We start from the raw sequence: 17,933 nt of genomic DNA, 5'->3' as shown, positions 1-17,933 counted from the left end.
CCCTTTGACAAATTTGAAGTCTGTCGGCAAGTGCATGTTTGCATCAGGCAGCAACACACCTTCGCATAGCACAATGAGTACGTGATCCAATGATCATGGGCCACAGAGGCAGACAGAATTTTTGGGTGGCTCCAGGTGGATTATTCAAGTTTGGGTTTCATTCGTGAATACAAGTAGGGCTCAACCTGAAGCAAGTATCTTTTTTTCAGAATGTTTTTGTTACCAACAGAAATAAAAAGGACACCTGCCTTCTAAATTCAACATGCGGATGTGTGTCAATGGCCTCGCTCCTGCTTACCTCTTTGAGCTCATCTACCGCCTCAGGTCTACTGACAAGATGTTATTAGATGTGGCCAAAAACTAATCGGAGGTTCAAAGGGGATCAAGCCTTTTCCGTTGCTGGTCCCACTCTCTGGAATGACCTGCCACTGAACATTTGGCAAGCCCCCTCGCCATCTTTAAAACGCGTCTCAAAAGTCACTTGTACTCTTTGGCATTCGACTCAGCATGATTCTGACTTGATCTTGGTTTCTACTAATTTGCTGAGTGCTTCATTTCCTGTACATGATACCTGTCCATGTTAAGCGCTTTGTTTCAGCTTCAGCTGTTATTTAAATAAATTTCAAATGTCTGCGGTGTGGGACTATTAAAGGCTTTCTGATTCTAATATAAATCAATATGCATATTATTATTATTATTATTATTATTATTATTATTATTATTGGGGTCTCACAAATACTGTCAGCAATCACAGACTCAATTTCCCCTTGTAGAAGTAGTGCATAACACCAGCCTCTACTGTAGCGCCTGATAATATGGTGTGCCTTATACCCCGGAAAATATGGCATATGACTCAATTTACTACTTTTTTTGACGGGATATCTGACGGTATATTTGTTGAAATTGTGTGTGTGATTGTAAATGAATTAAGAATAACCTATAAACATCCGTGACATTTTTACTCACATAACTAAAACAAGATAGAATTCAATGCATACTCAGTGAATGAAAGGAAGAGTAAAAAAATGAAAACTAATGATTTCCTAAAGAAAAAGAAAGTATCAAGGTTCAAATAGCTCTCATACTTTGAGATATTTAATTCCAAGACATTTATATCTCAGTCCTTTGAGTATTTTTTTCTCAAAACATCCACTGGATTACATGGTTGTCGGGAGCTTTTGTTTCCTGTTCTTTGCAGGGATACCCGTCCTCTCAAACTCCATTTTTTCCTGGATATATTCCCGCTTACACATCTGGAAAAAATCAGGGTCCTTGTAGCTGGTGAGGGACAAAAAGGCAAAAGTAATTAATCAAGTATTCATGACAAAGTCATCACTCCAATGTTGGTGAAATGACCTTTCCGCTAAAACACGAAGACAAGCATGTGGAAACATTTCCGCACGATGTGACAAGACACTGCAAAAAGCACTCACTGTTGTGTCAAGCAGTCTTTCAGGGAAGCGTTCTCCTCTTGACACTTGAACACCATGAAGAAGCCTGAATCTTTGCAACAGAGGTTGAAAGCTGAACAGAAGAAAAGTCCAGAGAATTAGAGCTGAACAGGGCTTGACTCAGACACACGAAACAAGCCGAATCCCTTTTGAATCATGAGTATAGTAAGGACTGAGATGGACCTCATTCTAACCAGGCTAATTTATGGAGGTTGGAGAATGGGGGGTTCCAGCACGCTTGCAACCCTCGCGGGAGATAAACGGATTAGAAAAAGGATTGGAGTTACAAAATCCTCTATTTACATAAAATAGGCATATAGTACAGCATAGAATCTCAACCCTACATTGTTTCAGGCGCCCATCTTTGATTTGTATTGTAACAGTAGTGAAGCCGTGCAATTCACAACACGCATTGATTTTAGAGTACGGTAGTTCTAAGTGTTGTGCCCTAAAACAATGTTTGAGAAGAAGTAACTTTGCCGCTGTGAAATATAAATGTTGCCACTGCGAGACTGATAAAGGCAAATCGAAGCCAATCCAACCTGCGGCATCCTCACTGAGTCTACACAGACACAGTCATCACGCCTCCTAAGATTTTATGTACATTTGGAAGATTAAGTCTTCCTTGTCATGTATCAAATGTGATTTTAATGTTCCAAAAAAAAACACTATGTTGTAAAATGTACTGTACATGACGTCTGAAGGTTGCAAAAATTCTGGAGTAGTTGAAGTTTGTGGAGAAGTTTCTGAGCGACACCAAGGAGAAATGAATTGCAATAGTCAATCCGGGAGGTGACAAGACTATGAACAAGGATAGCAGTGGTGTGAGGGCTGAGAGACGGGCGAAGACAATTGATATTGCGTAGGTGGAAGTACTTAGATCGGGTTAAGTTATTTATATGGGAGTGGAAAGATAGTGTGATTATGATTTGATCTCCCAGACAGCATCCCACAAAAGAGATAAAACAGATTGTTATCAAACATTTTCATCACGTTGGAAAGAGTAATCCCTATATCCTCTAAAGAACCAATATTATAATTATCTTTCATCGGTGAACTGAGTCTGTTATTGCAGAGGCGCTTTTATCACAATGCATCTTTGAAACCAAACCAATTTCAAGAAGCAGAATAATAAAACTAATCTAATCAACCAGTGCCTCTCCTGCATCCCAACGTACAAATAGAGGGTTGCATCTCTCCTCAGCAGCTTAACAAGCAATCAAATAAACAAAGGTCGCCTGTTTTTCAAGAAACACCTCATCTCAGTTATTTGTGAAAAGATGCACGTGCAGCGTTGGGCAGTTACAAAGCAGAAAGAAACAGATTGTATTTTGGGATGACTAAGGGCACCGCGGGACTCTCTTGTTGAATCGAACACTTAATAAGCTATAGATAAATCAATCTGCGAGTAGAAAATGAAATGAAAATGAATGTGTGTTTCTTGTCTTGTACCAACCCTGTTTGCTGTGGGAATGTTTTTTTTTCTGAACCGTAAAAATGATCCCACCAAAACGACACGCTACTGGAAACGATAGTGACATGAAATCGACAGGCCTGTTATCAGTTATGACTTTTTTTCATAAATGGTCATGAGAACTATATTCTGATCACATACAAGCAGGACTGGTAAAGCAGACGCTTCCCATCGCAAGTTCAGTCCCTTGAAATAACTTTAGTAAATAGTAACTTCTACATTTTAATTTAAAACTGATTCTTTGCTTACAGACAGTGTTTTTTAGGTGTTCAATGACCTGACGTGTTTCGGCGTCTACTTCCGCCTCCGTCAGAGTGTCAGTATACGCCCAAACATGTCAGGTAATTGAACACCTAAAAAACAGAAAATAATCTGTTTTAAATTAGATATCAAGTAGACAGGATAAACTCACTACAACTAGTAACGTCTACAATGTATGCACGCTTTGGATGACTGAAGTACAGATTAAATTTCTCATAATTGGGAATTAAAATATTTTTCCCAATTTTGTGCTTGCATATGGTGTTCCTGCTTGTGTCTTTCTCACATCATTGTAATAATGAGCAGTGATTTGTGGATTTCTGGGGGGAGCATCAGTACAACCAGCCAGTCAGCAAAGGCACCTGGCCCACATTCGGCCTAAAGATGGCATAGGTGGCATTGTGTTGGCACTGGCATAATGCATGTGGGTCGAACATTGCCCAGGAGTCTCAAGAGAGCCAGTGACTTGACTTTGGCAAACCAAATATCGGCCAGTTGTTGGGTGAAGTAGGTGGGCCAGAACTAAATTTTCTTACCACCGCATGTCAGCCGGCCTTACGAGGTCGGCTAATCCTCGCAACTGCAACAGCACGATGGACTGCCCCGCCGTCAACTTTGGCCTACTAAACATCCGCTCGTTTATCCGGGATGGATAATTTAATCCAGGAGATTCTCAAAGACGGTAAACTTGACTTTCTTTGCTTAAATGAAACTTGGCAAACTCCTGGTAATTTTTCGCAGCTAAATGACTATACTCCTGCGGGATTTGTTTATATACCCAAACCTCGCCATTTTAGTCGTGGAGGTGGCCTAGCTATTTTTTATCGTGACAAATGAAAAGTCCTCCCAGTCTCTCTCCCCGAAACGTGTTCATTTGAATGCATTGCCTGCCAAATTTCCGGACTCCGCGATTCTCACCACTATTTACCGCCCCTTAAAACCAAACTGCGACTTTTTAAGCATATTTTCTACGATTCTCAACCACCTCTCCTCTCTCTCACCGAATATAATTATTCTGGGAGACTTTTAACATAAACATGGACAATACAACCATTCCGCTAACAATTGACTTCAACTGTTCCCTCGATAGCCTTGGCTTCAACCAATTTGTAAACGTAGACCTGATTTTCTGCTCTGGATTAGCTCCCTCCAACTGCACAGCTATTGAACTCCCAACAACAGACCATTACCTCGTTACATGTAACATTTCCATCACAGTGTGATAGAAAGGTTGATAGTACGGGGTATTTTGGTGGTGGAGAGTGCGATGGCATCACACTCTCCACGACGAAAACCTCCCTCTCTATTCATTTCAGCCATTATTCACTCCCCGCTACCACAAGAATCGTCCCTGTCCCCCTAAAAACTGGAGCTGTCACACCTCTTCTTAAAAAGCCTGCATCTGATCCCAAATGACTTCAATAACCTTCGTCCCATTTCTCACCTTCCTTGTATTTCCAAAATCCTTGAAAAAAATGTTTCCTCCCAGCTACACTCTCACCTCTCCCTAAACAATCTCTACAAACCATTCTAATCTGTTTTCCGCCCGCACCACAGTACAGAATCGGCTCTTTTAAAAGTCACAAACAATCTTCTTTTGGCAGTTGCCGATTTACTCTCCATCCTCGTCCTTCTTGACCTCACCGCAGCTTTTGACACTACTTCTCACCCCATCCTCCTTGACAGACTTTCCTCCATAGGATCACCAACACGCCCCTACACTGATTCCACTCATACCTCTCTGGCCGCTCTCAGTTCAGCCAAATTTACTCCTTCACTTCACAATCCTCTCCTGTATCTTCTGGTGTGCCCGAAGGCTCTGTCCTGGGACCCCTCCTCTTCGCCCGTCTCTCAGCCCTCACACCACGGCTATCCTTGTTCATAGTCTTGTCACCTCCCGGATTGACTATCGCAATTCACTTCTCCTTGGTGTCCCTCAGAAACTTCTCACAAACGTCAACTAGTCCACAATTCTTCAGCCCGGATCATCACCAGAACCTCATCCTTTAACCAAATCACCCCCGTCCTCCAGAAGCTCCCCTGGCTCCCGGTCAAATATAGAATCAACTTTAAAATTCTTCTTTATACATTTAGAGCTATCCATAACCTTGCCCCCATACCTGTCTGACCTTCTTCAAATTTATATTCCCTCAGATCCTCTTCCTCCCTCCACCTGTGTGCCCCCTCCCCGTCTCAGCACGATGGAGCTTTCAGCTGCTCTGCCCCAAAACTCTGGAAGTCACTTCCTCCCAACATTCGTAACTGATTCTCTTCCCACCTTCAAATCCCATCTGAAATACCACCTATTTAAAATTGCATTTTGTGTGTAGCTTTATCTCTTGTTTCTATTAATTGTATTTTATTTAATATTGTATGTTTTTCTTTCTGTGCTTGTCTGTGACTGTAAAGTGTCCTTGAGAGCTTTGAAAAGCGCTTGAAAATAAAATGTATTATTATTTTTCCATCTTAATAATAATAATACATTACATTTTAAGCGCCTTTCAAAGCTCTCAAAGACACTTTACAGTCACAGACAAGCATACGTACTATACTGTATTTTCACGACCATAAGGCGCGTATAAACGTCTCAGATTTTTTTCAAAATGTGCGGTGCGCCCTATGTGCGGACGTATTAGAGACCACCATGAGGAGGAAGGGGTAGAGAACATTCGGGGGGATGTGTGGACGTGGATTGTGTATAAAAGAACAGGTATGTGCTTTATTAGATATACAATACAAACGCTACCGGACAATGTAAACAAACTCGAATTAAAATATCCAGACACCCCTGATGATTTTGGGCGATTTTAATCAAAAGCGTCTAAACCGTGAACTTCCCAAATATGAGCAGCATATTGACTGTTTCACCAGAGAAGAAAACATTCTAGATCACTGTTATCAGAATCAGAAAACCTTTATTCGTCCCACAATGGGGAAATTTGCAGTCCACAGCAGCAATTGAAGAGGGATGGGGTGGGGGTGAAAGGATAGAAAACAAGATATTCTAAGAATAACAAAATAAGAATGTCAACTGTATACTGTGCAAATGTAAATGTGCAAAACTGTTCCATAAAAAACTGTACATAGTGCAAGAATAAGAAATGCATTTTGATATATTGCATCAACCCATATTTACAAGTGTCCATTTTTTTTCTTATTTTTCTCACATGTGATCGCTGAGAATTGCAAAGCCGGACAGCAGTCGGTAGGAACGAGCGGCGGTACCTCTTCTTCTTGCAGCGCGGGTGTAATAATCTCTGGCTAAAGGAGCTACCCAGTGCTGTCGGTGGGCAGGAGGGGGTGGGAGGGGCTGTCCATCATAGATTTTAGTTTAGCTAGCATCCGTCTGTTGCCCAGCTCCTCCAGAGAGTCCAGCGAGCAGCCCAGGACAGAACTGGCCCTCTTGACAAGGTGTTCCAGTCTTTTTCTGTCCCGGGTGGTGATGCTGCCTGACCAGCAGACAATTCCATAGTGGATGGCTGAAGCCACCACAGAGTCATAGAAAGTCTTAAGGAGTGACCCCTGAACTCCAAAAGACCTCAGTTTCCTGAGTAGGAAGAGGCGACTCTGTCCCTTTTTGATTAGGGCATCCGTGTTTGTAGTCCAGTCCACTTTGTTGTTCAGAGTAACACCCAGGTATTTGTAAGAGGTCACCCTCTCAATGACCGAACCCTGCATGTTCAACGGTGCCGGTGAAGATTGTTTCCTGCAGAAATCCAGTCCCAGCTCCTTGGTTTTCCCGGTGTTGATCTGGAGGTGATTCTGCTGGCACCAGTCCACAAAGTCCTTTGTCAGTCCCCTGTACTCCCAATCGTCTCCCTCTGTAATGAGGCCGACAATAGCTGAGTCGTCAGAGAACTTCTGAAGGTGGCAGGTTGGGGTGTTGTAGTTGAAGTCCGAGGTGTAGAGGGTGAACAGGAATGGAGCCAGGACTGTCCCCTGCGGCGCTCCGGTGCTGCAGAGAAGCCTGTCCGAATCACAGTTCTTTACCCTCACATACTGTGGCCTGTTTGTGAGGTAATCGGTAATCCAGAATGTGAGGTGGTGGTCGACTCCGGCATGCCGCAGCTTGCCCCCAGTAGATTTGACTGGATGGTGTTGAAGGCACTGGAGAAATCGAAGAACGGAATCCTCACCGTGCTCCCAGCATTCTCCAGGTGTAGCAACGCCGAGTGGAGGAGGTAGATGATGGCATCCTCCACACCAATGCTGGGCTGGTAGGCAAACTGTAGCGGGTCCAGCAATGATCTTGCCAGTGGTCGCAAGTGGGCGAGGACGAGTCTCTCCAGCGTAAATAACCACTATACGATCACACGTTGTTAATTCTGTTTTGTTATCTACAATGTTTTGCATTTGAGAACAATCTCGAGGAGATTCAGGTTAATCACAAGACGAAACCCATGCGACTTCACCCATCCCTTCTGCCATACTGTGTTGCAGAAATAAAAGAAATAAAAAGACACATCCACGCGTCTCGTCTTCATTAATACGGCAGCATCGTGGAGATGAAGATAGTCACTGTTGTGACACCCGTCACATACATATATATATATACATATACAAGTAATGCATTTCTGTTTTATTTTATTTTGTGCACTGCATAGATGTTTTTGTGTGCTATGTGCAAGCAGTGCGCAATTGCGTATGCGCACAGTTTCGAGGCAACATTGGACAAAGCAAGTTAAATTTAATGTTTCATGTGTTCTATTTTTTCATAAGCCATAAATACATTATCCCTTAAACATGGAATGCAGCAAAGGTTTGCTGCACTCCAAAAGGTGGCCTCTGGTCCTGCCCTTGGTGGGCACAGTGGAAACTATCATTAACCATAACCATACCACCTGCCATTACTGGACTATTTCATTCCGCAGATGGGCAGATTGTCGTGTAGCATTTGTTCAAACTGGTGAATTGTTGCAGTTGCGATAGAAGCAAATAGTTATCCGAATGTTATGGTAGTGTATTCGCACTTGCTGCAAATGCATTCGACTCGAAACGTGTTCAAGGTTCAACAAACCTTTTACGTGTTCAGCACATCGTTCTTTGGCTTTCTCCCTCATCATTTTGGGAATGAGAACGTCCGTCTCCACATGTCTTAGGTGAATTTCCTCTGAAATAGGTCACAGAAGATTAATGACATAGTTTGCTGCTGCTAATGACAAGTTAGTGTGAGTTGGTATTGTTTTCATAATATGCGCTTGTTAACGTCGTTTCATACGCCGATCTGTTAAACGGGGGGATTTGGGCAACACTATGGGTCATCATGATTTAGGATAACAACTTAGCTTGCTCCACAGACTACCTTTTGCGGGATATAAGTGGCTACATACGATCTTACATTGCGGAAACGCAAATGTAAACCTAAAGGGACACTTTACCAAGCCACGTCTAGATAAAAATGTCGGGCGAATAATAACAAGTATAAAAATGGCAAAATAATTGAATACCTGCTTGTATTGCATCTGGTGTAGTAGAGCCGCTCATAACTCTTGAAACTATAATTTACCAACTGTATCTGCCTGCCCTTCATGTATTTCTCCGGACATCACGTCTTCCCCGGTGGACTTCCGCTGACGTACGGAGGAATCACGTGATACGTGCAGATTTCGGAGCCATCTCACGCAAGAACGGGCGTGCCAACCGGAGCACCGATCCGGAACGCGAGTGGTTTCCAACAAAATCACACTGTGACTGCACTAGCTTCAGCACGGAAAGCGCAAAACAAGACAGGCACCGTCACGATTACGACTGTGCGTTACGGAAATCTGCGTCCAGCGTACAGCGTCAGCCCCCTTCAAAATAGAACATAATTAACCAATTTGCACAACAGTGATTTAGATTTAAAATCATATTTCTGAAAAAACTACTTTGAGGTAAGGAAACCAATCCATCAACTAATATATAATCCACCAACCCACCTACTAATATTCATTCATTCATTCGTTCATTCATTCGTGCATTCATTCATTTGTTCATTCATTTGTTCATTCATCTTTCTGACCGTTTTATCCTCATGTGGGACATGATGGGTGCTGCAGCCTATCCCAGCCAACTTTAGGCACTCAGCATGAGACACCGTGAATTTGTTGCCAGCCAATCACAGGGCACACCGAGACAATCATTCACTCTCACATTCACGCCATGTCCAATGTCTATCCAACACAGACAATATACAGGTATAGGAGTTACAACAGCCATTTTATAGTATAATACTCTCAACTTTCACCTCAAACTTCTTCTTCTTTTCCTTTCGGCTTTTCCCTTCAAGGGGTCGGCACAGCGAATCAGTAACCTCCATCTTCAGAGGTATGATACGCATGTTTGTTTTGGCCACGCTTTTACGTCGGATGCCCTTCCTAACACAACCCTCTGTATTTATCCAGGCTTGGGAGCGGCACAAGAAGACTTATGTCCCTTTGTGGCTACAGAACAAGCAACTCGCTCAGTAAAAGGCTCCCAAACACAAATGGTCATCAGCACAACAACAATCAAAAAAAGCAAAACTATACTCACCATTAGATGACAATGCTCTGATTATTATTATTATTATTATTATTATTATTATTATTATTATTATTATTGAGCTCAACAATTGATGTGCAAAGACAAATTGCTGGTTTGACAATTTGCTATTTTTACAAACATGCGGATCAAACCTCTAAAGATGGAGGACACTAATTTGCTGTGGCGACCCCTTGAAGGGAAAAGCCGAAAGGAAAAGAAGAAGAAGCCCTCATCGCCAATTGGCCCTGATTTTTTTCAATGGTCATCATGCCGACTAGCGTTTGAAATCCATTGGCATCCATGATATACGTTTAAAACGTGACGCACAAAGATGGACGGACGCATCCAGACGTTTTTGACGCTGTTAGGTGTACTTGTTGCGCTCTCCACTATGGTAAGGGGGATACAGTATTGTGAGATTCAGAAAAAAAAACACAAGACAAGAGTTGATGTACGGCTTGACTCCACCGTGGTTTACTTCGAATGCCCATGGGTAATACAAACGTTATGCGCACAACTTCCTGTCCAACAATGTAAATCGGTCCGATACGAAACACTAAATGAAGCAGGCGTTCCTTGTTTAAATAAACATTTTAGATGTTTACCATTTGCTATTTGCTTTACCTGTCACCAAAATATTAAATAAGGTACTTTTTAACCTGTCACAAACTTTCCGAGATGAAGTGAATCCATGTCAATGATGTACTTTGAAATTGTGTGTGATCAATCGCTATATTTCTTTTGGCTGCATTTGTGTGTACTTATAGACACCTACAGGAATGATTCAAAAGTCCTGCATTAATTCAGATCAATAGCGATGCGTCATGATAATATTGGACATGTGTATTTCTTTTGCTTTAATGTCTGCTTTCGGTTCTGACCGGTTGAGGTTTTATCGCCGCTGTTTCCTGTTGGAAAACACTTCAATCAATGATCCAGTACAGAGCGATTTAACCCGTGGGCGCCCACTGACAATCGCTATTCAGAAGCCCCTGTAAAACGGCTGGTTTGACAATATGCTATTTTTAGCCCTCATCGCCAATTGGCCCCGATTTTTTTTTCAATGGTCATCAAGCCGATGAGCGTTTGAAATCCATTCGCATCCATGATATACGTTTAAGGGCGGGCCGGTAGTCGAGTGGTTAGCACACTGGCTTCACAGTGCAGAGGTCGCCGGTTCGCGTCCCGGTCCGGCCTCCCTGTGTGGAGTTTGCATGTTCTCCCCGGACCCGCGTGGGTTTACTCCGGGTCCTCCGGTTACCTCCCACACTCCAAAAACATGCATGGCAGGTAGATTGAAGACTCCAAGAGAGTGACTGTTGTATGTCTTTGTGTGCCCTGCGATTGGCTGGCAACCGATTCAGGGTGTCCCCCGCCTCGTGCCCGAAGACAGCTGAGATAGGCTCCAGCAACCCCCGCGACCCTAATGAGGAATAAGCGGTACGGAAAATGAGATGAGATGAGATGATATCCTGTTCCATCCTCCCACCCACCCTCGTCGCTGATAGGCCCGGTCGATATGATGTCATCACTGCTGTATGATAAAACCGGGTGAAAGGGGCGGCTCTCCCACCTTGACCAGACATAACTCTCTGTTGTCTACAAGAATAAAGTAATCTTTTTTGTTCACCGCTTTGGTCCCTGCTGATGTTTCATCATAAAACTCCGTAAAGCCCAGAACCAGAAAGAGAGCAATTATTTATCCCAACAGCATGTGCGTGCGTGTGTGAGATGAATAGAATTCTGCATAGTAAAACAAAGCCGTGTGTAGAAAAAAAGGGCCGATTACCATGCGGAATTCTAGATTGCTGTGTCTGTTTTCATTCTTTTCTGACAACTAATGGACAAGACTAAATGTATGACTCATAAGCATGTGTTTTCTGCCTGCAAGAGGCATGTGCATGCAATATACGTTCCTTTTTGTTGCTTTTCTTCAAATCCTCAAAATAAAAAAATACATTATAAATTTCTTTCTTTCTTGCATTTCTATAAATTCAAAGCAAAGAAACATCTTTTCCTTTTGGCTTTTCCCTTTAGGGGTAGACACAGCGGATCAGTTGCCTCCATCTAAACCTGGTTTGTGCATGCTCCTCTCTCACACCAGCTACCTTCATGTCCTCTTTCACAACATCCATAAACCTCCTCTTTTTTCTTCCTCTCCGTCTCCTGGCTGGTAGTTCAAGACTCAGCATCCTTCTTCCAACATGTCTTTGTAAGCTCTCATCCGTACAGGAGGAGTCCATCGACGGAAAAGTTTCTTCAGCCGTCATCTGTACTTTTTTGAAGGTGTCTGACGTTTCGCTCCTCATCCGAAAAGCTTAATCAGTGAACATTTGAGTTAGTAGACGAAGCTTTTCGGATGAAGAGTGAAACGTCCGACACCATCAAAGAAGTACAGATGACGGCAGAAGAAATCTTTTCATCTTCTGACAATATATTTGTCATCTTCTGGTTGGCGACCAACGGGTGGCGCTGTCGGCCCCGCCTGCACCTGCACAGGTGTTGGTCGTGTCAATCAGGGGCTGTTAAAAGGTCTCCCGGCACGACCATTCGGTGTCGGGTCATTGTCTGTGTTTGCTCCACCCTGTCAGGTTTGTTTCAGCTTGGGAGATTTTGACTCATGGTTTCCTTTGATACTTTTCTTTTTTGATGACTTTGATGTTTTAGATTTTGTTCCTGCTGACTTTATTTTAATACAATTTGTCAAATACACAATGCTTCTCCCTCCTTCCTGCTTTTTTCTGGGATCCGCCACCATCACCACCTAGCAAACCGTGACAATATTCACTCTCTCTCTCTTCTGGACATGTACAAACTATCTCAGTCTGGCCTCTTTTACTTTCTCTTCAAAACACTAACATTATTGTCTTAATATTAATCTTAATATTGGTGTCATCTAATATACTCATTCTTGATCCTATCCAACCCGGCCACTCCCAAAGAAAATGTCAACATCATAATCTCCATATTTGCTTCCTGCAGTGGCACTGTCTCCTGTCCAAACCGGTGGTGGCGGCCCATCGGGAGCTCGGCTTGAGGGATATTGCTGTGAAGATGCCGGGGTACGGGGGGAGAAGCAGCAGTTGGCTGGACGTAGCGTTGGGAAATCTGGTCCTTTGCCATTATGAGAGTTGATTGGGCTGAGGAGGAGAAGAATAAAAAATATGAATTAAGCACAAAATAAAATCTCACCATTTCTACATATCTATTAGCTACCCATTACCCACTGCTGACATGGATGCTTTGATCCTCTCCTCCTTCAACTAGAACTGCTTCATGTCATCACAAAGAGGGTACAGCAAGTCCTGAAGAATGAATGACTCTGTGTCTTTGTGTTGTCATACTTGTTATTTTTTCTTTTTTTTTTTCCCAAGATGGCGGCGCGTGAACACGCAGCGGCTCCCCTCTCTCTCTCCCGGCAAATTGCCGTTTTCATGTTTATGTTTGTTAAAGTAATTATAAGTGCCTTGCATGCTGGGTCCGAGAGGTCAGTCATTTCATCTGTGCTGTATGTCATGCATATTAGCATATTTGACAATAAAGCTGACTTTGACTTTGACTTTGATTAGCTAGCTAGCTTTCGATCTATTTGAATTACTTCCGGATTGAGTGAACGCCGTCGGGTGTGGCTGTCCCTGCTCACCAACAGAAAAACTGATCCTGTGTCTGTAAAGTGACCTTGAGAGTTTTGAATGGTGCTTATAAATGAAATGTATTATTATTATTATTATTATTATTATTATTATTATTAAAATAGCTAATGTAGATGCATGTGTTAATTTCATTTTGAGATTTATATAAGGTTTATATAAGGCTTTTTAGTTGTATTAAATTCATCCTGTCTACTTGATATCTAATTTAAAATAGATTCTTTCCTTACAGACAGTGCATTTTCGGTGTTCAATGACCTGACATGTCTGGGCGTATACTTCCGCCTTCGACAGAGTGTCACGTATGTGACGCGCCTTTTTCAGCCAGTGTTATTATGAGGGCGTGACCTACCTGTCAGATCTGACAGGCAGGTCACGCCCCCCGCTGTCCGCTCGGCCCTCGAGGATACTGCTCCAGGTGGTAGAGAGCATGTCAGCTCCCTCATCCCTGTTGATGGTCCTTGAAGAGGAAACAAACCAATCCATCGCCTGCTTGGACTTGAACATGCACCACACAGACAACGGAGACTTCAAAATAAAAGTACACAGGAAACCCACACATACCGACCAATATCTCCTTTGGACATCTGAACACCCCACTTGTCACGTTTTGCGAGGTGGTGATGGCGGGTTCGGATCCCAAAAAGCAGGCAGAAGGGAGCAGGAGGTTGTTTGACAAATTGTATTAAAATAAAGGTCAGCAGTAACAAAATGTAAAACATCAAAATGATCTGAATGGAAAAAAATACAAAGTAGCAAAAGAAGACCAAAAGTAAAAGTCCGCCAAGGTTAAACAAACACGTACACAATGCATGCAGCAAACAAGCAGCAAACAAACAATGAATCGGCACCGGATGATCGTGCCAGGTGTCCTTTTAAGTGTCATTGATTATAATGACCAGCACCTGCGAGGCTGCCGGCAGGGCTGACGTCGCTACCCGCTGGTCGCCAAACTGATCTGGACGACCAGCACCTGTGCAGGTGCAGGCGGGGCCGACAGCGCCCCCCGTTGGTCGCCAACCAGATCATGACACCACTATTCATAAATTGTCAGTCGCCAGAACATTACATCAACGTACCACAATAATCACGGACCCGGAGGACAGAACACAGGATGAAAAACACATACAACACGCACTAGAAATATGTCAATATCCTCAGTGGGCAATAACTAAAGGTGTAGAGCAGGTCAAAAACAAAAACAACACAAGACAGGGGAGCAATAAAAAGCAAACAAACAAATAAAAGCACAGAGGAATGGTGTCATTGCCATACACGAGAGGGATCACAGAACGCATACAAAGAGCAATGAGGAAACACAACATAAACAAACCGGTCAAACCACACACAACTCTCCGGGGACAAAGGACAAAATACACCCGGCAAATAAATGCAACTCAATATATGAAATTCATTGGTGAAGCTAATTAATGCAAGTCATGCAATAAATCATACATCGGGCAGACAGGAAGGAGTCTTAACACAAGAAAAAAAAGAGGACAAGAAGGAGCGTGAGAAGGAGACAGCAACAATACAAACAAGAGCAATAAAAGAACAAGCACAACAGGAACACCATAAATCAGCCATCACAGACCACTGCAAAAGAGAAAATCACATCATGCACTGGGAGAAGGCCAGAGTCGCCGCACCGAAGAAAACAAACATCAACGCTGGATCAGGGAGGCCATTGAAATCCGGAAGTGAGAACCAAGGACCATCAACAGGGATGAGGGAGCTTACATGCTCTCTACCACCTGGAGCAGTATCCTGGGGGGACCAGCGGACAGTAGGTGGCGTGACTTGCCTGTCAGATCTGACAGTTAGGTCACACCCTCATAGTAACACCAGCTGAAAAAGGCGCGTCACAACACCATCCGTGACACTCTGACGAAGGCGGAAGTTCACGCCGAAACATGTCAGGTCATTGAACACCTAAAATACAGTAAAGTCTCGTTATATCGATATCGGATATATCGATAGTCCCGGTTATATCGATACTATTTCTATGCACGCAAGGAGAAAATTACATGCAAACAGGGTCGGATATATCGATAGTCCCGGTTATATCGATATTTTTTCGGACTCCCTTGAATATCGATATAACGAGACTTTACTGTACATTGTCTGTCAGAAAAGAATGTTTAAAATAAAATAAAATATGGCTTTTTATTTTTGGTGGCTGCAGACAAATATGTTTTTGTTTTATGCCCAATATGGCTCTATCAACATTTTGCACAACAGCATCAGCAGCAGCGACGACGATGACGACCACAACAACAACAACAATTATTATTATTATTATTATTATTATTATTTACAAAATTACAAAAACAATAGGGCCTTTATGGCAGTCATTGCTATGTCCCAAGAGTAAAAGAGCAAGAGTACAAGAGTAAAATGATGAACATATAGTCGAAAAACCCCATTTCGTTCTCGGTCAAGGGCTCTTGCCGAGGTAATTCTGAGCTTGATGAAAGTGTGCCATAAAAAGTGGCAGCAGCCCACCAAAAAAACCAGATTGGCTGGGAATAAAATGACTTTTCCCTTCTGCCATTGCTGTGTGCCCCCTTCAGTAAAAGATAGTAGGATTTGTGGAGACCTTCTTCATGAGACGTCCTCGGACTTTGGAGTTGATGAAGCGCAGCATTCCTCTTATGTTTCTCTATTCATCAAACCAGCAGACCATTGCCCAGATGACAATGGCAAGAGTTTCCTCTGTCATTTTGATGAAAAGATGAAGAGGACAGAGATGAAGATGACGAAGGAAGTAGTATTTGAATAGGAGTTTCGTTGATAACACACTTGCACTAACCAGACCGAAGTGAACATCATGTCTTTTGAAGTTTTCCTCCCCTCAGCTCTGTCCGTTTTTTCTTCAAATTATGATCATCTCATGGAGTCTGTGCCCACATACAGTAGCCTATACTTCACTGATGCTCTGAATGCAGTTAATTATCCACAAGGAAAAGTTAGAACCTGTTGAAAAGCTATCCTCAGTTGCTTGCCTTGTTCATGCCAACAAAAGGCACCCATATAGCAGACGGTCAGAGGACACCACATGCTGTGAGAGCCTTTCAGACATTTTTCTAATAAGAATGTAGTTGTGAAAGCTCCTCTAAATGCACAAAAGGAAGAAAAAAAAACTGGAAAGGAGGGAGGAAAGAAAAGAACGAGAAGGAAGACATCTTTTTACCTTCCCTTCTATAATTATTAGAAATGAATAAAGGCTGAAGAAATGCCCATGAAGAGTTTCCATTATGAGTGGGAAATATATATTTAATAGGCAAGGAAATGCAAAAGATTGATATTTCTTTTTACTCCCTATAAAAGTTTTTGTCACATCATCGAGTAGTAATACATTAGTATATGTCCATGCTTACGTAGAATTACATTTGTGCCTTTAAAATGTGCAAAACGAGAAGAAGCATTGTTCTGGAGCAATAAAAAGAACAATTTTTGTCCTCATTCTATTAGTCTCAGCATGCTTCAGTTTAATACTGTTTTTGTCATGATGCAGACTTCAGTCTGTGATGAAAATAAGAATTTCCCATGCTCCCTTTTCCTGTATATCACTTTCAAACTATTCATTGGTGAAGCTAATTAATTCCATTTTTACCTCTGCACTAGCAGAGCATGGGAAGACTTCGATGGAAGCTGACTTCCAAATGGCTTTGAAGAAATTCTGGTCCACAACCTTTACATCACAGGAGTGGTAAGTAGTGCACCTCAAACACTGTGGACAGCATGGATAAAACGCTGCTGACCCTGAGTCGGTGGGCAGAATACTTCAAAGACTTCCTCAACTCCACCGTCCTTAGAGGGAGCAGAATCTGGGAACTCTCAGGGGGCTGTGCAATTGTGCTGTGGTTGAATTTAGACTCCAAACAAAAAACAAAACAAAAATGTTTATTACAAAAAATCAAAAAACAAACGCACTAACAAAGTAGACATATAAAGTGCTGGTGGGTTCTGCTATCTCTGCGGTTGCAATCACCAACGTGCTGTCACCCCGAACAAAAGAAAAATATATTGCAATATATTGGAAGATATTATGTAATATATAAAGCACAGTAATTTCAAGACAGCAGCACGCACCTGGTTATTACTCTCACCCTGTACGTTTTTAAAGGAAATACCATATCCTGTGACTGTAAAGTGTCTTTGAGCATTTTGAAAGGCGCTTAGAAATTAAATGCATTATTATTATTATTATTATTATTATTATTATTATTATTATTATTATTATTATTATTATTATTATTATTATTATTATTATTATTCGTAGTAGTAGTAGTAGTAGTAGTAGGATGATGATGATTATCTCATCTCATCTCATCTCATTTTCCGTAGCGCTTATTCCTCATGAGGGTCGCGGGGGTTGCTGGAGCCTATCTCAGCTGTCTTCGGGCACGAGGCGGGGGACACCCTGAATTGGTTGTCAGCCAATCGCAGTATTATTATTATTATTATTATTATTATTATTATTATTATTATTATTATTATTATTATTATTATTATTATAATAGACCACACCTGTCTATATAGCGGCGCTATATTATAGCGGATATGCCCAAATTCAAACATGATTGTTTG

At 42.2% G+C, this 17,933-nt stretch overlaps 1 protein-coding gene across 1 annotated transcript; it reads right to left on the bottom strand.

Moving 5' to 3' along the window:
* Positions 1-1,077: 1,077 nt before the first annotated feature.
* cmc1 (C-X9-C motif containing 1) lies at positions 1,078-8,813 on the bottom strand. The gene is made up of 4 exons (XM_088997681.1): positions 8,634-8,813; positions 8,204-8,296; positions 1,434-1,524; positions 1,078-1,278 (listed from the first exon to the last, which is right to left on the bottom strand). The coding sequence occupies exons 1-4, from the start codon at positions 8,668-8,670 to the stop codon at positions 1,158-1,160; spliced, it is 342 nt and encodes a 113-aa protein (XP_088853807.1). The 5' UTR covers positions 8,671-8,813; the 3' UTR covers positions 1,078-1,157.
* Between the last annotated feature and the right edge of the window lie 9,120 nt (positions 8,814-17,933).

This window comes from Hippocampus bargibanti, linkage group LG06, assembly GCF_051943395.1.
Source record: "Hippocampus bargibanti isolate YZ-2025 linkage group LG06, ASM5194339v1, whole genome shotgun sequence".
Lineage (NCBI taxonomy): Eukaryota > Metazoa > Chordata > Actinopteri > Syngnathiformes > Syngnathidae > Hippocampus > Hippocampus bargibanti.
Note: the sequence above shows the minus strand (reverse complement) of the source record. Positions and strands in the feature narration are given on the sequence as shown.